This window comes from Pan troglodytes, chromosome 15 (assembly GCF_028858775.2).
Source record: "Pan troglodytes isolate AG18354 chromosome 15, NHGRI_mPanTro3-v2.0_pri, whole genome shotgun sequence".
Classification (NCBI taxonomy): domain Eukaryota; kingdom Metazoa; phylum Chordata; class Mammalia; order Primates; family Hominidae; genus Pan; species Pan troglodytes.
The window spans coordinates 65,609,183-65,630,418 of NC_072413.2; the positions used below are offsets into that span (position 1 = coordinate 65,609,183).

The following is a 21,236-nucleotide window of genomic DNA, read 5'->3' on the forward strand; positions in this document are numbered from 1 at the left end:
TAGCCCTCTAGCTGTTGTCCAGTTATTTTGTTTTTCTTCAGAGCCAACTTCCTGGCTTTCTCATTGCCCTTTCACATTTCAGCTTGTTATAATGTGGCTTCGTAGGCCATCATTGCAATAAACCTAGTATTGCTGCAGTATCTGACCTACTTTCTAATACAATGAACAGATGAACAGTGTAACATTCACCTTATTTACACCACTAATCTTTCTTTATTGAAACCACCACTATTCTCTCTTGGCTTCAACTCTTCAAATTCCTCTACTAAATCCTTTCTTTTTCTTTTTTTTTTTTTTGAGACAGGGTCTCACTCTGTCACCCAGGCTGGAGTACAGTGGTACGATCTCAGCTCACTACAGCCTCCACCTCCCAGGCTCAAACGATCCTCCTACTTTAGCCTCCCAAGTAGCTGGAACTACAGGGACATGCCACCACACCAGCTAACTTATTTATTTTTAGATACAGGGTCTCACTATGTTGCCCAGGCTGGTGTTTAACTCCTGGCCTCATGTGATCCTCCTGCCTTGGCCTTCCGAAGTGTTGGGATTACAGGTGTGAGCCACTGCATCTGGCCTACATCCTCTTTTTCTAGCTACTTCTTACATGTCAGTGTTCTCAGGATTCTGTCCTTGATTCTCCTGCTTTATCCTGTCTTGGTTGGCAGTCTGCTTCCATGGCTTTACTGTCACCTGTATGCTGATGCCACCCAAAGCTCTATTTTTTTTTTAAATTTTTTGAGACAGGGTCTTGCTCTGTCACCCAGGCCAGAGTGCAGTGGTGTAATCTTGGCTCACTACAACCTCTACCTCATGGGCTCAAGTGATTCTTTCACCTCAGTGTCCCAAGTAGCTTGGACCACAGGCTTGTGCCACCATGCCTAGCTAATTTTGTTTATTTTTTTCTTGTTGTTTTAGAGATGAGGTCTCACTGTGCTGCCCCAGGTTGGTCTCAAACTCCTAGACTCAAGCAATTTTCCCACCTCAGCCTCTCAAAGTGTTGGGATTACAGGCATGAGCCACTATGCCCAGCAAAAACTTTATCTCTAATACTTATTTTTCCTCCTAACTGCAAACCTGTATACAGATGTCTTCCATGTATCTTATCTTTTTAACTTTTTGTTATGGAAGTATTCAAACATAATGAAAGTAGAGATGGTAACATAACTGACTTGATATATCCATAAGCCAGCATCATCACCAATACGTGGCAATGTTTTTTATACCACCTCCAGACCATTTTGGAGTAAATCAGACATCTTGTTTCATGGACTGGACAGCACCTTTGATCACACACAGTGTATCCTAACTTTATTATGGCCACCCAGAGGGGAAACAGACTTCTCATATCTTAACACAGGAGGTGGTTTTGCAAATTGGAGCAAGGTGCCCACCATTTGTACCCAGGGGAGTTAGGCTCTTACCCTTCTGTAGGAACTGAGAGGTTGAGGCACTATCTCCCTAAATGTTTGCATCTCCAGGAGATGGCTTTCTGGGTCCTTGAAGAAGCATTCCTGGGTTGTGAGACTTGTGAGAGGCCTATTTAGTCATTATGAAGGATTCACATAAATTTGAAAAGCACACAGAAATTATGAAATAAAAGGGAGGAAGGGAGGTCTCTTTCTTTATTTTCAACAGGGAGAATTAAGCCTCTTAATTTTTTTTTTTTTTTTTTTTGAGGCAGAGTCTCGCTCTATCGCTCAGGCTGGAGTGCAGTGGCGTGATCTTGGCTCACTGCAAGCTCCGCCTCCCCGGTTCACACCATTCTCCTGCCTCAGCCTCCTGAGTAGCTGGGACTACAGGCGCCCGCCACCACGCCCGGCTAATTTTTCGTATTTTTAGTAGAGACAGTGTTTCACCACGTTAGCCAGGATGGTCTCGATCTCCTGACCTCGTGATCCGCCCGCCTCGGCCTCCGAAAGTGCTGGGATTACAGGCGTGAGCCACTGCGCCCTGCCAAGCCTCTTTTTAATTAGTATTGTTCACATTGCCTGATTAAGTTACACTTTTTAGGTTTATTTTGTTGTTTTTTGTTTTTAAGTTTGAGTTGAATTCAAATGAGGTCCATATTGCTTTATACTTTAAGACCTTTGTAGGTTCTCTCTTTTTTTTTCTTCTTTGCAGTTTATTTATAGAAGAATCTAGGTCATTTGTCTGCAGAATTTCTCTGTTTAGATCCCTGTGGTGTCCTATGACATATTCTATGGCGATGTATACTTCATCAGAGGTGACATTTCAGCGATACTGTCAGCCATTGACTATTGCCTAGAATTATCCATTAACTTGTCTCCATGTGCTTTCAACAGGATAGTCTCTAACACATCAATGTCAACATATCCCAAACTGACCTTATCATCTTCTCCCTCCCTTCCCATGCCCCTCTATTGCTGGACACTCTGTTCCCTCTCATTTATTTCTTTAGCTTCCTGTGGCACTCTGCTTCTCCAGACCATTTTCTACACTGCTGTCTGAGCACTAGATCCAAAATGCAGATTTGATTTGTCTTCCTGGCTTAGAAACTACAGTTGTTCCCCACCACATTTAGGACCTGGGCCTTGCCCCGGCTCCTGCCGCATCTCTTTGCAGTCCTCTAGGTGCACTCTGGGTTCGGAGGAATTGTGCATTGTTCTGTAGGGCTGAAGGTATTCTCTCCTCCTCAGTAAGCATTTCTTCCTCCTCTCTTATTCCTGGCTAATGTCTTCCAGACTCAGATATTGCTGCTTCTGAGAAGTTCTCCTGACCCTTCTCTTCCTGGGTCTCTGTTCCCACCACACCCTTTGTACATCTGGTTCATAGCAATTAGCACTGGGCTGGGCTGCCACTTTCTCTGCCTGACATCCTACCAGCCTGTGACCTCCTTGAAGTCTGCACCATACCTTATTTCTGCATTCCTAGGATTTAGTGGAGTGCTAGGCACAGAGTATACTTTTGTTGAAGGAAAAAAGGGAGCAAAGCATCTTAGCTTTCTCCTGTAACTTCATTCACATCACAACCCTTGATGAGTCTTCCCAAACCAGTATTTTGTTTCTCTGAAAATGATCTGCTACTTAGAAGCCACCTGGTCTCCCAGATTTTTAAAACGTATGACTCAAAGGATAACTGCCATATATCAAACTTTAACTCTTGCAAGCTAAATGTTAGTAGGGGCTGGGTGCGATGGCTCACACCTGTAACCCCAGCACTTTGGGAGGCCAAGGTGGCTGGATCACTTAAGCCCAGGAATTCAAGACCAGCCTGGGTAGCATGGCAAAACCCTATCTCCACCAAAAAAAAAAAAAAAAAAAATTTAGCTGGGTGTGGTGGTGGGCTTCTGTAGTCCCAGCTACTTGGGAGGCTGAGGTAGGAAGATGGCTTGAGCCTGGGAGATGGAGGCTGCAGTGAGCTGAGATCACACCACTGCACTCCAGCTTGGGCAACAGAACCAGACTGTGTCTCCAAAAAAAAAAAAAAAAGCTAGTAGGTAGTAATGATGATGAGTTATTGCTCCCTTTTTTGAAATACATTTTTAAACCAGGACATCAGTAGATAATGACTGCTTTCTTCAAGTAAGGCTGACCTCTAATTACTTTAGACAGATGCTGCATTGTTATTTTAATATCCAAAATAGTACAATTCAGAGGCAGAACCTAAGAGATTACAGTGGTTGGCTTAAATAATTTAACCTTTGAATAAATTTACTTATCCCTCTCTATTAATGACCAAACCTTGGAGGAAGGAGATGTTACAAGGGCTGGTTGGAGCTGTCTCCTCTGAAACTCTGAAGAAATGAACTGGGACAGATATCTCACGACACATGGTTCTTTGGCTGGGTGCACAGTGGCTCACACCTGTAATCCAGTATTGAGAATAAATACATGTGGTAATGCTCAGCTTTGAAGGGAAGAAAAATGGACCCTTCCTGGCTCCGTCCTCTATGCCAAGAGAAGAGAAACACAGCCTAGAAAAAGAAGTAGAAAACACCTTCCTGTGTGACCCAAGAGTTGAGCCACCGCAGGTTGTGTCATTGTGGTTAGGGATTTCAGAGAAGTGGTATTCTAATATTTACTTGGCCTTGCCTTTATATTCTTTCACAGGGAATGTAGGAAATTCAAACTATGTGTGAGAGCAGGACTCTTTAAGAGCCATTCCAGTGAGAAATCAGTGGGCCTGCATTTGTTTGCCACTTCTTTTTTTTCTAGTAGGGATGGGGTCTTGCTATGTTGCCCAGGTTGGTCTTGAACTCTGGCCTCAAGCAATCCTCCTGCCTTGGATCCCCAAGTGCTGGGATTACAGGCACGAACCACCGTGGCCAGCCTGTTTGCTACTTCTCACCAGAAACTGTTTTATCAAAATGACATAACAATATTACAGATTTTGGGAAGTCTTAGGTTACACCATCAGTTTCAAGGAAAAGGCAAATAATAGGGTGGGGAGAAAAACCACAAAGATGCCTCATCCAGTTGAACTAATCTGTAATCTCTAGCATGCATCAGGTCTTTCCTTATTATCTCATTGAAACCACTATGTGAGGTAGGACAGGTTTAGAAACTGAACCTGACTGGAGATCTGAACTCTCCTAGGAAGTTAGGGAGCAGATGGCAGGGATTCTTTTCTTTGCATCCGGTGTAGCATTTGGCTAACTGAGGCTGTCTGAGTATTCTGTGCTTTCAGCCCAGATAGTAGGGAATGCAGTCTGTCTGGTTTGAGGTTTCTTGGGCAGACTCACCAGGATGCTAGACCAGGGTCTGGGGCAGGGAGCTACCCATCAGAGCTGGTAACTTGCAAAGCTGTAGTCGCCAGCCTGATGTGTCTTCCTTTAAATCCTTTCTGGAACAAGGCAGAGTGTAAACAATTTTTTTTTTTTTAACGGGGTCTCACTTTGTCGCCCTGGCTGGAGTGCTGTGGTGCGATCTCGCCTCACTGCAACCTCTGCCTCCCAGGTTCAAGCAACTCTCCTACCTCAGCCACCCAAGTAGCTGGGACTACAGGCGTGTGCCACCATGCCCAGCTAATTTTTGTATTTTTAGTACAGATGGGGTTTCACCATGTTGGCCAGGCTGGTCTCGAACTCTTGACCTCAAGTGATCCACCTGCCTCAGCCTCCCAAAGTGCTGGGATTACAGGTGTAGGCCACTGCACCAAGGTGTAAACAATTTTTAAACATCACATGCTCTAAAGAACAGTATTTTATCCCTGGGGACTGTTGCTATTTCTTCTTCTTGTTAACTACTGGAAAGATTCAAGTTTTGCCAACATGTTAACAATAGCAGGTCTTGTCTACTCAGAGGAGCTCAACAGTCTCGTTCTGAATGGATATGGTTATGTGACTTCATGAAGCCGGAGCAATCCTCCTCTTACCTTCACCCCTGCCTGTGCTGGAACCAGGTTCTAGGGTGCCATCAGCTGACAGTCTGTCCGAGAAAGCCTGAGCTGGCTCATCATGGTCTACAGGTGCTCAGAGGGTTGACATGAGTTTGGTTCAGAGGGGTGTACATTCCAAAGCCTATCTTTAGAAGATGACAGCATCTGTTCTCCTTAGGCAAGAAGGACAGATGTAGCTGGACAACCGATTAGCAGGAAACATACAACTGGTGTTGTAAATCATCTCAGTTACTATCTTGAATTAAATTTTCAAGTGTATTTTGCATTCATATATATATATATATTTTTAAACTCAAGGATCACATTCATGCAAAGGCATCTATTAACACCATGTTTGTATCATTTGCTCTTGAGGTTAACGCTGGTGTATGTTAGACGGATATGTTCCGAAGTGACTGGCCTGGATCCCCACAGTCACTTTTCTTGAGTCCCCAGTGCCACTATCTCTGCCCGTCTTCCTCAGTCATGGTCCTCACTGCCTCTGAGAAAACCTACCTGTCACGGAGGCAACATGAGAGCAGAGTGGGGAGGAAGGAGATGTTACAAGGGCTGGTTGGAGCTGTCTCCTCTGGAACTCTGAAGAAATGAACTGGGACAGATATCTCAAGACACATGGTTCTTTGGCTGGGCGCACGGTGGCTCACACCTGTAAGCCAGCACTTTGGGAGGCTGAAGAGGGTGGATTGCCTAAGGCCAGGGGTTTGAGACCAGCCTCGGTAAAATGGCGAAATCTTGTCTCTACAAAAAAATATAAATTAGCCAGGTATGGTGGCGCATGCCTGTAGTCCCAGCTACTCTGGAGGCTGATATGTGAGAATTGCTTGAGCCTGAGAGGTTGAGGCTGCAGTGAGCCATGTTTGTGCCACTGCACTCCAGCCTGAGTGACAGAGTAAGACCATCTCAAAAAAAAGAGACAAGGTTCTTAAGGTTGTACAGTCTTGGGAGTTAAATGCACCAAATAAAATTCAGATCTCTGCATTTTATTGGTAGTAACCGAATGAGTTTACCTAAATAACAGTCTCTTCAAAGGTTATTACCCAAATTACATTTTATGGATAAGAGAAATTCTACTTACTTCAAATGGCCTGAATTAACCCTGGCATCCCCCATTCCCCACCCTCCAGTTTAGACTTCTAGTAACATTGCAACTTTAATAAGCTAGTATTTCAAGTACAAGCTTGTTCTAAGAATTAGCAGTCACATCCCTTTAAAGTTCCAGGAATTCGGCCGGGCACGGCGGCTCACACCTGTATTCCTAGCACTTTGGGAGGCCGAGGTGGGTGGATCACATGAGGTCAGGAGTTCCAGACCAGTCTGGCCAACATGGTGAAACCTGTCTCTACTGAAAATGCAAAAATTAGCCGGGCGTGGTGGCAGGCACCTGTAATACCAGCTACTCGGGAAGCTGAGGCAGGAGAATTGCTTGATCCGGTGGGTGGAGGTTGCAGTGAGCCAAGATCACACCACTTCACTCCAGCATGGGTGAAAGAGCAAAACTTCATCTAAAAAAAATTTTTTTTTTAATTTTAAATTAATTTCCAAGAATTCCTTTTGCATGGGGCTAAATCTGCCATGTAAAATATTTGGGTCTGTAACTTTAAAAGCCATTAGTACCCTCTCAGCACCAAGTGAGGATGCAGAGTCTTTGTTTTTCTCCTGATTTCACTGACTTGTTATTCCTGACAAGTCACAAACATTTCTATCCTATTCATATTTAGAAACAATTTGGAAAAACTGCACACTAAGAGGCCCCTAGCTTTTCTCCATGTCTGTTATTCTACCAATGGGTTGCCTGTGGCTCAGCAGACCCTCCTGTGTGTCAGCCCACTTTGAAACCCATCTCTCTTGACTTGCTATGAGCTCTAGTAGCAACAGGGGTCACAGCAGTAGGGAGAATGGGATAGTCTTATGCTGTCAAAAAAAAAAACCCCAAAAAAACAAAAAAACAAAACCTTACTCATCATGTAATCATATATGAGCTCTAACCAAAGGGTAATTCAGTTGCTGTTAAACAGTTGGAGCTATTCAGCCTTGCTGAAATTCTTCCTCTGCAATGTGTGGATAGTGATACCAGCAGAGGATGTGAGAATGAGCACGTATCTATAGAGTGTGTAGCACAGTGTGGTGTGTAGAGGCAGACAATTATTATCCATTTCCTGTCTCTGGCTTCTTTCAGGGATTTACTCACTAGCCCTGAAATAGAAGTGCTGTTCACAGATATTGCTAAGGTCAGGTAAGGCTGTTTTGATTTCTTCCTTACCGCCTGGTTGCATCATTCTGTTGATGCACTTGTGTTCTTGTTCCACTCTGATAGAGCCTGGAGAGGTTTATCAAGGCCAAAGGTAACATCTGGGCCAGAAAGATCAGAGTAGTACTCGGTGTATTTTATTACCAGCACTCAGGAGAGAAGCAACAAGGCTGTGCCAGTGTATAAACAGCAAGTGAAAAATGAGACCCTTTCACATTGTTCCAAATCTATTTGACATGAGAACTTCCTTGAAATTTCAGGCTCCTCTTGTCCTACAATGTCCTCTTAGAAGAAAGAGCAGCAATGAAACACTAGGTCTCACCTGACCTGGACTTACAGATGAATTGACCTGATGCACAGTTAGAGAAAGGGAAAGTTCCCACAGGCATAACAGCCAGACACATATTCCTTACACATTACAATGTTTGCATTTTTCATCATTACCCTAAGCTTCTTGAAAAATTAGTGAGACCGTTTCTTATGACCTATGAACCAGAAGAACTTGCCACAGCACTCTGATAAAGAAATAGCTTTAAGGCTGGGCATGGTGGCTCACACCTGTAATCCTAGCGCTTTGGGAGGCTGAAGCGGGAGGATCACTTGAGGTCAGGAGTTCGAGACCAGCCTGACCAACATGGCGAAACCTCGTCTCTACTAAAACTACAAAAATTAGCTGGGCATGGTGGTGCATGCCTGTAATCCCAGCTACTTGGGGAGGCTGAGGCAGCAGAACCCCTTGAACCAGGGAGGTGGAGGTTGCAGTGAGCCGAGATCATGCCATTGCACTCCAGCCTGAGCGACAGAGCAAGACTCTGTCTCAAAAAAAAAGAACTTTAATGTTACTCAGTTCATCCTGCTGTTACAAAAATTTAACTTCCCATCAGCCTCCTCACTCCTCTTAAAAAAAAACTGTAGCAGATGGGTTACAATTCATGTTTTCTACAACAACATACTAGAACCAGGGTTCAGATAATCCTAGAACTAGGGTTCTGTTCTACCAGTCCTTTGGGTATTGGTAGTACCCAATACTATTGGCACAGTGGGCATTAGAGGAGAAAGCTCTTAAGAGGTGACATCAGGCTGGCATCATGTATTTGTTGATTCAGTTCTGTAATTAACTAGAATAGTTTAACATAAATTTGTAATCCTAGAGCAACTTTCATATTTTGTTCTTAAAGGTTATGGCAGTAGAATAAAAAAGTACTCACGGTGGCATACATTGCTAGCTGTCCACCAAAATCCATTCGCATTCTGTTCTGGACATAAGCTAGACCTGCATTTGCTGGCCAGTGCCAAAAGTGAGCAGGAGTAATGTGCCACTTTCAGGCCAGAGTCTTGAAAAGAGGAGGTGTGTTTTCTCAATGCTTTCTTCCTCTCCCGCTGCCTTGAACCTGGGGAGACCTAGACTTAGCCACACAGATGGCAAAGTCCTAGGCATGGGAGCCACAAGCCAGGTCTCTGAATTACTGCATAAAGGAAAGCCTCCTGCTGACCTGGAATACCTACCCTGGATGCTAAACAAACAAGAAATAAACTTGTTTGAGCCATATTTTGGGCTCAAACATATTTTGCTATGACAGTTAATTTACTCTAATAACCTTACTTAAAACAATATTATGTATTATGCCTATAACTAGGCCAGGCATGGTGGCTCACATCTGTAATCCTAGCACTTTAGAAGGCCATGATGGGAGCATTACTTGAGCCCAGGAGTTGGAGACCAGCCTGGAAAACACAGTGAGACCCTGTCTCTACAAATAATCCAAAAAAACAGAAAAAAAATGATTAAAGTCTGAAAGGATACAGTAGTAAAACCCGGGCAGTAGGTTTGGGACCTCTGATATACACGTTATCCAATTTTACAGAGAATTTCAAAACAAAACAGTGCAAGTACAAACTATTTGTCATAGGAGTTCTTCTTTGACGCCCCTGATCCTCAGTGAACTTCCCCTGACTCCTTTAGGACTTATTGTCCCAAGTCCTTACCTGGCACTGAAACTGTGCAAATTATAGAGTTGCGTTCGTTCTTCCTGAATATTCTAGGGGGAAAAAAGAAAAAACAGAGTTGGGAGCAGGAAGGTAGGCCACTCAGGCAGGGCCTCTCAAGGTATAAATCCCTTTAGAGGAGGCTGGCCCTTAGCTTTGTGGATGCAGAAACACAAGGTTGCTGAGTGCATAGCTCATCAGGCTTTCAGACCCAGACTCACGCTAACCATGCTGGATCAACCAAAATGCCCGTGCATAATTATGTTAAGCAGTAGTCCTTCCAGTGTCCACTGTCTAGAAGCTTTTGCCCATATTAAGGCATGTGGGAAACCAACTGAATAGCCAGAAGGCTGTTTGGTGAGATGGCATCGGAGTAAATGGAGTTGGACAATGTGGACAGAATCCACTACCCAGGTTGGGAATTAATCTGATGAACCCCCGACAGAAGTTAGTACCCTTCTAGCACCTGTAATGAGAGCAGAGTGGTGGCCTGAATTAGCGACTGAAATCCTTCCATGAAATTCAATCTCTCTTCCTGGGAACGTTACTGTAAGATTGCCAAATTCTCTTTAGGTTCCTTTTTAGGCTTTGTGCAGCTTTTTTCTAATACAAGTGAGTACTGTTTTCTGTCACGTTTATCTGAGTCTACATCCTGGTTTGCATGATTGGACTTGGGTAGTCCCAAAGTTCTGTGACTTATCCACTGGATTGAGCACTTTAATTCCCCTGTATTTCTTCTTGGTCCTATGAGGATTGAATGAAAGTGCTTGGCAAATAGTTCTGAAACGTTAGTTAATATTATTTAACTCCAGTTTGGGGCCTTTTATATGACTATTCCTTAGAGTGCAATTACCAAAATATAAATTTATAAAGATTATAAATCTTTTATAATTGTACACCTAATATTGTAAAACACCAGGCATACCCTGGTGTCTTACATCTAGTAAGAACCTAATGGTTGATGTGATTTAAGGAGAGTGCTGAGATAAACATGGAGGTGAAAGTAGAAACATCCAGGAATTGTCCATTCAAGATCTGTACAGTACACTGGGTGCAGTGGCTCACGCCTGTAATCCCAGCACTTTGGGAGGCCGAGGCAGGTGGATCACTTGCGGTCAGGAGTTCGAGACCAGCCTAGCCAACATGGCGAAACCCTGTCTCTACTAAAAATACAAAAACAAATTCACCAGACGTGGTGGCGCACACCTGTAATCCCAGCTACTTGGGAGGCTGAGGTAGGAGAATTGCTTGAATCCAGGAAGTGGAGGTTGCAGTGAGCCGAGATTGTGCCACTGCACTCCAGCCTGCATGATAGCGCAAGACCCTGTCTCAAAAAAAAAAAAAGTCTGTGCAGTCCAGGATTGTGTTGTCAACAGACAGAGGAAAGACTTGATATTGACTTGAAGGTTAATTAAAGCTTTCATTCTCTTAAGTCTAAAGTATCCTCTCCATATTTTGAGATTTGGTGAAGTCCATAATGACTTTACTCATACCTTTTTGTCTTTTTTTTAAAAAATAAAAGATTTTTATAGATGTTTTATTTGGTTCACATTTTTATCTTGGTTCACAATGTCTTTGGCCTGTTGTCATATTTTTCTCCTCCTACCCCTGCTCTGCTACCTTTTTATCTGGTTGTCTGGATCTTCTCCAGGTTGGGGCCTTTTATATGACTATTTCTGAAAGTGTAATGACCAAAAGATAAATACAGAATTCTTGCTGTAGGTGTATCTCACCTTTAAGAATAGGTCTGGGTGACACAAGGGCTGGGGAGGAAAAAAAGAATAGGACAAAGTTTTCTGTCTTGTTTCCAATATCTCTTGCGGTGGCAATTCCTTGGTTGGCCTCATGGGTTTTTGTTACGGTCACTGCTCCTCAAATTTTTATATTTCTTCAGAATTTTGGCTTTGGATTGAGTCTGGGTTCAAGAGGTAGAGCTCAAAATTATAATTTAAATTCATGATGAGTCCATGCTGCTCTTAATCCGAACCTTTAACACAAATCTCTGCAAATATTAAGATATGCCATGTCTTATCTTGTTACTGCCCCTTTCCCACCAATACCAGGACCCTAAGAATATAATCTGTGTCAATGTTCTGTTCTCTGATAGTTCAGATCCCTTTTTGATAGAGTCAGATTATTTAGTCCTCATCCTAAATGTAGCATCCAACTTAGGTGGGAAAATATTCAAAGCTGTGAGAATATAGCACTAGTTCTTAAAGTGTTGGACTCATGAGGAATTCCTTAGGAGACAAACTGCATAGTAAAGGATAGAGGTTGAGCGTCCCTAATCCAGAAATCCAAAATCGGAAATGTTCCAAAATCTGAAACTTTTTGAGCACCAATATGACATTACAAGTTACCCTGAACACACTGTATTAATGGTATGTCATATTTTCTGCTTTTAAGTACTTATGTGTGAAAAAGTAAGAAAATAACTGCCTATCAGTAGCATATAAATTCAGAGTCAGGAAGATGGTGATGCCAAACAATCATATTGTCCACATGGGTGGCTGTGATAGTGACACCTTTGTTTTCTGATGGTTTAATGCACACAAACTTTGTTTCATGCACAAGATGATTTAAAATATTATATAAAATTACCTTCAGGCTATGTGTATAAAGTGTGTATGAAACACAAGTTTTGTGTTTAGACTTGAGTTCCATCCCTAAGATATCTCAATATATATATAATGCAAATATTCCAAAATCTGAAAAAAATAAAAAATCTAAAACACTTCTGGTCCCAAGCCTTTGGATAATGGGTACTCAACCTGTACAAACTTTGGAGCCAGATGGCCTAGATTTGGATCCTGATTCTGGCACTTAACAGCTGTGTAACTTGGGCGGTTACTTCTCTTTGCTTCAGTTTCCTCATCCACCAAATAGGCACATTTTAGTTGCCTCACACAACTGTTTTGAGTCTTAAATAATAATTTATGTTAAGCAGCTAGAACAATGCCTGGGATCTTGTAAATAATCAATAAATATTAGATATTTCTTTTAGGATGTTTCAGATTGGCTATTTATAAAAGTTTATAATATGTGAATTTCTTGGCCAGGCAGGTGGCTCATGCCCATAATCCCAGCACTTTGGGAGGATGAGGCGGGAGGATCAGTTGAGGTCAGAAGTTTGAGACCAGCTGGGGCAACATAGCAGACCCCATTTCTATAAAAAGAAAGTTTAAAAAAATGAGACTCTCTTTGTGTATTTTTTGCTAAATTAATAGTACTTAATTTCCTTTAAAATTGTTGGTTCTTAATTTTCTTTAAAATTGTTGGTTCTTTTTGATATTTTATTTTTACTCTATCACTCCGGGATATCTGAGGTCTAACTGTTAACCATTTTTTTATTGTTGGGTTAAGTCAATCGATATCTCTTAGTTTCAGTTTCCAACATCTGCAAAACTGTTCATAATAGGATCGAGATAATCTTCCCACAATCATTTGACATTTTAAATTTTACTGTGACAAAATGATTATGATGTGTACTTTGTCACGTATTATCATTGTGGCCCAGGCTAGTTAAGAGTTGGAGATAGCACAGAAAATTCATCTTGTCATCCCTCATTTGCTTCCAGGCTGCCACCTAAAAGACTTTGGAGATTTGAGTTTTACTCCAGTCCCCAAAGATGATCTCTACAACAACCTGATAGTGAATCCACGCTCAGTGGGTCTTGCCAACCAGGAACTGGCTGAGGTGGTTAGCAGAGCTGTGTCAGATGGCTACAGCTGTGTCACACTGGGAGGAGATCACAGGTAAGCTGGGAGCCAGGCGTGGTGAGGGGATGGATTACATGGTGCTTGGGGCTCATAACTTAGCTTCTTTATCTGTTTCTTCATCTGGAGAAAAATACTCTACAGAATTTTTAGGGTAGATATTAAAATGAACAGCAAGCATTTAAATGTCTAAGATCCTGAGCTGCTCAAGGGGCACTGTGGTTTTCTTTGTATGACACATTGCACAGTAAGAACATGTACATTCAGACACAGCAAGTTCAGAGGTATACTAGGCAAGGTTCCTAGGCACTGTGTTAACATGCTTGTCTCCTGGAAAGCTTTCTTGAGACTTATCTTATGACTTATCTTATGACTTTGGAGAATTAGAAAGATCCATTGATAGGCTGAATTTGCAAGTTTTTGTTAGCATTTCTGTTAATAGACCTGTTAGAAATCCCCTTTGGCATGTTACATTTTCTTTCTTTCTTTTTTTTTTTTTTTTTTTGAGATAGGGTCTGGCTCTGTTGCCCAGGCTGGAGTACAGTGGCATGATCTCAGCTCACTGCAACCTCCACCTCCTAGGCTCAAGCCATCTTCCTACCTCAGCCTCCCAAGTAGCTGGGACTACAGGTGCATGCCACCATGCCTGGCTCATTTTTGTATTTCTTGTAGAGACGGGGTTTGGCCATGTTGCCCAGACTGGTCTCGAACTCCTGAGCTCAAGCGATCCTTCTGCCAAGGCCTCCCAAAGTGCTGGGATTACAGGCATGAGCCACTGTGCCCAGCTGTGGATACATTTTCTGCCTCCACAATATGGACCCTAGTGACTCATGCAATCAGTCCTGTGATCCTGTCTCCTCCTGAATCAGCATGTACTTTATTGAGCACTGTTCTGATATTTTCTCAGCAGTGCTAGAGATTGCAGGAAATTTGTGATATATTAAGGCCTAGATGAAATAAATATACATGGAATAAACAAAAATATTGAATTCTACAGAATTTCAAAGGAGGAAGAGATCAGTCTGGACTAAAATAGATTTCACAAGGGAATGTGATTTGAAATAAGCAATGAAGGTCTTCAGTAGGAAGAAGGCACTGAAGTACTAGGAGTATTGAGCACTCCATACATAGTTAATTCTGCTAACAATGCTAGGTGGTAGATATGGTTTTATCATTTACTGCTGGAAGAATGTAGGGACAGATATATAAGAACTTATCCAAGGTGGGCACAGTGGTGCATGCCTGCAGGCCCAGCTACTCAGGAGGCCGAGGTGGGAGGATTGCTTGAGCCCCAGGAGTTTGAGGCCAGTCTGGGCAACACAGTGAGATCAGGTCTCTTAAAAATAAATAAATAAGAAAGAAAATATAACTTATCCAAGGACTAGAACCAGGAAATAGAGCTGGGATTCAAATCCAGTGTGACTCTTCTGGTGATTATTTTCCCTGAGGTGCTGAGAAAGCTTTTCAGATCACTGAACAGAAATGAAATCTTTGTTACATCTGGAGAAGCAGGTAGATTCCTCCTTGGGAGTAAAAAAAAAAAAAAAAAGACTCAGGTTGAAGAAAACGGTCACACCCAGGTTCCCTACTGAGATGACTAGGCCATTCAATTAAATCAACCAGAGGGCAAGTCTCCTGCCTCCTTTCTCAGTGTAGTCTCTGGAAATTTATTAAGTCTGTCTGCTGGTCTGAGTTCTGGTCAAGTCTCACTGTTTGGGGACCACTGATCAATGTGATTACCACAGATCTTGTTTTCTTTTCCTGTGGCTATCTATATTGCAGCCATGTTACTGCTTACCAGCTCAATGTTAAAGCTTAGGCAATCTGAAATTCTAGAGAGGAAGAGATAAGTGCATAACTTGAATAGCTGTTGAACATTTTCAAGAAGAGGCATTTTTAGGTCACTGCTCCTTTTATGTAGTATAACATATATTACTACTTTAATCATCAAAGCAACTCTGATTTACACAGGCCAAGTATTATTATTATCCCTATCTCACAGAAAAGGAAACTGAAATCTAAAGAAATTAGATGCTTTGTCTTCAGTCACACAGCTCTTCCAGGACTAAAACTCTAGTATTCTGACTTAATCCACTGCCTTTTCACTAGACCATGCTATTCCTCAAAAGACCCAACCAGTGTGGGACATGGCGCCTAGAATAGCTGTCTCATGCTATATTGACCAAGAAGGATGGTTGCAGTCCTAAGATGCTTAAGCTGCATTTCCCATCTATGTCAAATTCCTTGGTTACTGGGAAGCTTTCCAACATTTATTTCATCAGGTGTATTCTTAGAATTGAGACAGAATAGTTGGCTAATGTAAGCAGAGCCCAAGGACAAGGAAAGGCAAAAACAGAAATACACTTTAAGATCTTATATTTGAGGCTGGGCATAGTGGCTCACGCCTGTAATCCTAGCACTTTGGGAGGCTAAGCCAGGTGGATCACTTGAGGTTGAGTTCAAGACCAGCCTGGCCAACATGTTGAAACCCCGTCTCTACTAAAAATACAAAAAATTAGCCAGGCATGGTGGCATGTGCCTGTAATCCCAATTACTTGGGAGGCTGAGGCAGGAAAATAGCTTGAACCCAGGAGGCGGTCGTTGTAGTGAGCTGAGATTGCGCCACTGCACTCCAGCCTGGGAAACAGAGCGAGACTCCGTCTTAAAAAAAAAAAAAAAAAAATTGAATGCCATGCTAATATATATAAGGTAACATGCAATACATCTTTTTACTCAGTGGTCTAAATTAGGTCTTTAATTGGTTTACCCTGTTAATGTCTCCAAGAGCTTTTCTTTCAGATTTTGGTGAGTCGTTACCTATAGACTGTACCATTTACCTAGATTTCTTTTTTTTTTTTTCATTTTTGGAGACAGGGTGTCACTATTTTGCCCAGGCTGGTCTTGAACCCCTGGGCTCAGGTGATCCTCTCACCTCAGTCCTCTGAGTAGCCAGGATTACAGGTGTACACCATCTTGTCTGGCTTAACTTGATTTCATTCATTGAACAAATATTTGAGGTTCTTTTCTGAGCAGGGCTAATGGATAAAATTATACGGACTTGGGGACAGGACAGCAGTGACATCTGTCACACTGCAGGGTAGCAAGTCACCAGCTTCAAATCTCTAGGGCTTTATATTTCTTCCTGTCTAAATCACTCAAGATTAATTTTTGGGAACTACAACTACAGGTCTTGCCTCACCCAAACCCAGCCTCCATCTAGGCCCTGGCTTTGCACTGTGGAGAGAGTATAAGTTGTTTTGGCTGAGGACATTTGTTATCGGTCATGTTTGCCAAGCAGAGGGCCTTCAAGATTATACTTGTTCTTTGCAGCCTGGCAATCGGTACCATTAGTGGCCATGCCCGACACTGCCCAGACCTTTGTGTTGTCTGGGTTGATGCCCATGCTGACATCAACACACCCCTTACCACTTCATCAGGAAATCTCCATGGACAGCCAGTTTCATTTCTCCTCAGAGAACTACAGGATAAGGTCAGTGGGCCAAAACGAAAAGAAAGGTGAATGGCTTGCAGGGTTTTGCTGGAGTTGGTCTAGTTCAGTTAAGATTTTGGTGAAGGGTGGGTTGAGTGTGGATTACCACTCCTTCATTTGTTCATCACTATTATGGACCAGGCAGTCTGCCAGATGCTAGGGGTATAAAGACTAGACATAGTCTCTGTTCTTTGTAAGAAAGCAAGGAGGGGGTAGTAACAATAGCGACTGATATACCCACAGCCTGAGGACTTCCTGGTTAGAGGCTCCCAGGCCATACTCTCAGACACACTGATCTAGAAGACAAATAAAACCATGACCTCTGGGTAATATTTTCCTGAGCAGTTCAGAATATATGGGAGTCCATGTTAGGCACAGACTAGAATCTGTATATCCCTCCCCTCAGTGAGGGACCAAGTCAAACCAGGACACTACAAAGATTATTCATTGGGCAGAAGTCCTGTGTCGGCTGTTGGCAACTTGAGATGGCAACCAGGTTATGCTTCAAGAACCAATCTGTAAACAAGTCGGTAATGTGCAATGGGATAGAAAAGGGCTAATCAGCAGTATTCCTGCTACTAGGTAAGTTAATGAGAAACCAAGACAACCTTAGAGATTTTATTCGTCTTGAGAAAGCAATACTGTGTTCCTCAGCTGCCCTTCTGAAACATTTCCACCTTGTGTCACTTCTCCTTCCCAGATCAAGTGTGTCCTGTGTTGCTCTAAACTTACCCTGTGGGTGGCAGAAGAAAGCAGATTGCATACCCACGGACGCACATGATAATGATCTTGGTGAGAACAAGAATTCTTGATTAATCCTGTCCATTTCTCCCTTTCATAGGTACCACAACTCCCAGGATTTTCCTGGATCAAACCTTGTATCTCTTCTGCAAGTATTGTGTATATTGGTCTGAGAGATGTGGACCCTCCTGAACAGTAAGTTGATGCATTTGGCTGAAGTTTAGGGCCTGTCCTAGCCAATTATGTTCTATTTGAAAGGCTGATGCTTAACTTGGTCTATGGCAGGTCACTACAACAAACCCACCCTCTCCCCCAAGTACATATTTGTTAAAAATGCTCTTTAAACTAAGGACTCCTCCCTTTATATCTCATCACAGTTTTATTTTAAAGAACTATGATATCCAGTATTTTTCCATGAGAGATATTGATCGACTTGGTATCCAGAAGGTCATGGAACGAACATTTGACCTGCTGATTGGCAAGTAAGTAACTATAACTGATGTCAGGGCAAACCCCCAATGGGCAACACACTTTTAGCCTGTTTCTTGAGGACAGCAGCTTTACTTTTAAAATACAAAGCAAAAACATACACATAATTTTAAATAGTTCAGAAAGGCAGAATTTGAAACACAGGTCACATTCTTCCTCTGGGGTTTTTGGGAGCAGGTTTCCTCTAAATCACTGCCTAGATCTTCTGTCTCATGAATTTTTCTTTATCTCCATCTTTAATGCTTATCTTCTGAGATGACAAGCATTTATTGTTTCAACTGTCCCATTCTTCCCAGCCTCACGATTGTTTCATCTGAGTTTTATATTAAGCAAATCTTGGCAGTGTAGAAAGATGGCAGATGAATACTAATCAAATGGTAATTTTAAGAGCATTTTCCCAATACCAAGTCTTTACTTCTGGGTGATTAATGTCAGAATTGTTATCTGGTAGTATGTCATTTCATAAGCTGTTAAGAAACTTAGTTGTTAGCTTCAGCCTTTGGACACTGGGGCTATAATGAAGTTAGAAATGGAAGATGTTAAAACTGCAGACCTAAAATTAGAGTTCACTTCAGCTGCTGTTACGTTCAGAGAATAAGAGCAACCATAACTTACATCAAGCCAATTTAAATTAGACTAATTTAAATTGTCTAACTAAATTGTCTCTAGATGAGAGCCCAATCTCATCTAGAAGTGAAGAAATCTGTCTATTGACAGTTATTAGTATAAGAGGTTCTAATACCCAGTGTAAGGCAGAAATATACATTGGAGTTAGTCTGTCTGAGGCATGCAGAACAAATGGCAGTATCATGAAGTGGTATGTAGGAAGTTAATATTGCCAATCTCAGTAACTTCCAAGAATAGGAAGCCTGGAAATGTATTAACAGCTTTATTAACAAAGTACTAGGACTAATAGCAACAAAATCAAGGAGTTGCAACCATAAGAAGGATGAGTGTCCAAGGACAACCAGTTAAGTATTATTTTAAGTATTATTTTATCCTCTTCCTTTTTAGGAGACAAAGACCAATCCATTTGAGTTTTGATATTGATGCATTTGACCCTACACTGGCTCCAGCCACAGGAACTCCTGTTGTCGGGGGACTAACCTATCGAGAAGGCATGTATATTGCTGAGGAAATACACAATACAGGTATGTAGCAACCAGGTCTGCAGCCTGTTAACTACATAGGTAAATATGCTAGAGTCTCTTGCCTGCAAAGGATCTTTTCTGCTATTCCACATCATTGCAGAGTTTGTTTTTGCTTAAACTTTTGTAGCTAAAAATTATATGGCCATGCTAATAAAAAGGATATAGTCCTTTAGAGTCATGCTTGGACATGGCTCTTACCAAATTACACTAAGGTAATAATGAGTAAAAAATTGTATATTTAAACAATTAAATACAAGAATAAATTGTCAAACTGATGCAGTTCTTTGAGTTATCTAAAGGCAGATTAAGATAAGAAGGCAAGATAAGATAAGAGTGCAAGGCTGTAATTTGCACTCTAAGAGATTGGTTCATTGGGAGTTGTGAATTTGGAGTTAAAGCTGATCTCTTGAAGAAATCTGCAAACTGGACAATATCTTGGGTCCTTTATGTAGGGTAGGTCTTGTACTAGAGCCTGAAAGGATTTCTAATAAGGGGGATACAGTTAGATAAGAATGGCTGATGGAAAGAGTACTAAGATGAATTCTACGTTATCAAGACTGGTTACTTTTCCAAAACTCATACTTGTTTGCAAACAGTTTCCATTTCTGTCAGAAAGCTTCTGGTTTTAAAGCTACTTCAAATGACCTTTCATTCCAAAATTTAAAGAACTACCAAATCATACTGCTTCAGTAACCATCTGATGGAACTAGGGTATAGATAGAGACCCCAGATTGAAAGGTTCAGGGCTATAGAGAACCCTTGACTAGCTGGGATAGAAACTCACATTGAGAAATGGTCTCCTTAGCGCCACAGCCTGCCAGAACCTTAGGCAGTACAAAAAGGCAGGCAGTACTCGTCTAATTCTCAGATCTGCAATCTTAGATGTTGCCAGTGGTCCTTAGGTTATTGGCCAGAGAACTTGGGAGTTCAATTCTCTGCTTTGCTTCCTAAAAACACCACTTAGAGCAGGGGTTAATAACCTCTAGCACTTATATATGGCATGGCTTGTCTCTTTGTTCCTATGCTACAATATTTTACTCCAAAAGACACTCATGGGGCTAGACACAGTGGTTCATACCTATAATCCCAGTACTCTGGGAGGCCAAGGCAAGAGGATTACTTGACCCCAGGGGTTCAAGACCAGTGTGGGCAACATAGTGTGACCCCCGTTTCTACAAAAAATAATTAGCCAGGTGTCCCAACTACTTGGGAGGTTGAGGCTGCAGTGAGCCATGATTGTGCCACTGCACTGTTATAATGCTGTCAACTAGATACATAAAGCAGTTTGCTTAAATTAATTTATAGGGTGGCAATAGTCTGGAAACATAAGTCATGTATATATTTCTAATAGTGCAAACTTTGATTACCACTTCTGGGATATGCTAAAGGTGCAGGTTTAGTCAGTGGAAATCAGAGACAAATCAGGAACACAGGTCCATGTGCAGGAAATGATGGAAATGCTACAGTAATACACCTGTTGGTTGCAGTTTGGCACTGTACACTCAACTATGCATTGCTAATAAGGGAAGATGCTGAACGGACATGATGGCATTGAGCACATCATGTACTATAGTGTAATATCAATAAACCATTAGGTACATTTGCCTGTGTTTCTAGACTTTATGGCCACCCTAAATATTCTTAGATACTTGTATTCCTGAATACTAGCTTGTTCAGATCACCCTTCATCCAGAATAACCAACTAAAAAGTTAAATTCTACAGAGAAGTGAGGCATTTAGAGGGGTGAGCATGGTAGCAGGTCTGGATAGGTTCTTCTGGTTTAAGCTTCCCTTCCACTTGCTCCAGGCCAAAGGAACACTACCGAGAACTTTGACACAAGTTCTCAAACCTTAACAGAAGGTAACTGAAGTCCAGATAAAATAATTAACATATGGCTGAATTTTCTCTTGATCAAGTACAAGATACTGGGTCAGTCTGCTGGGAGACAAAAAGATGTGTTAGATGTGGAACCTGCCTCCAGAGCTCAGGCCTGCAGGGGTGAGAATGAAGTTTGCAGTAATAACTACATTTCAGGGCATATGGTGTGGTGCTCTA

At 42.0% G+C, this 21,236-nt stretch overlaps 1 protein-coding gene across 2 annotated transcripts in view; it reads left to right on the forward strand.

Annotated features, from left to right (window-relative positions):
- ARG2 (arginase 2) overlaps positions 1 to 21,236 on the forward strand; it is a 33,552-nt gene that overhangs the window by 11,365 nt on the left and 951 nt on the right. For both annotated transcript variants that reach the window (XM_510020.7, XM_054666043.2), the window contains exons 3-7: positions 13,171 to 13,348; positions 16,640 to 16,799; positions 17,641 to 17,735; positions 17,918 to 18,022; positions 19,044 to 19,180. In XM_510020.7, coding sequence (XP_510020.4) covers positions 13,171 to 13,348; positions 16,640 to 16,799; positions 17,641 to 17,735; positions 17,918 to 18,022; positions 19,044 to 19,180 — 675 coding nt within the window. The remainder of the gene's footprint in view (positions 1 to 13,170; positions 13,349 to 16,639; positions 16,800 to 17,640; positions 17,736 to 17,917; positions 18,023 to 19,043; positions 19,181 to 21,236) is intronic.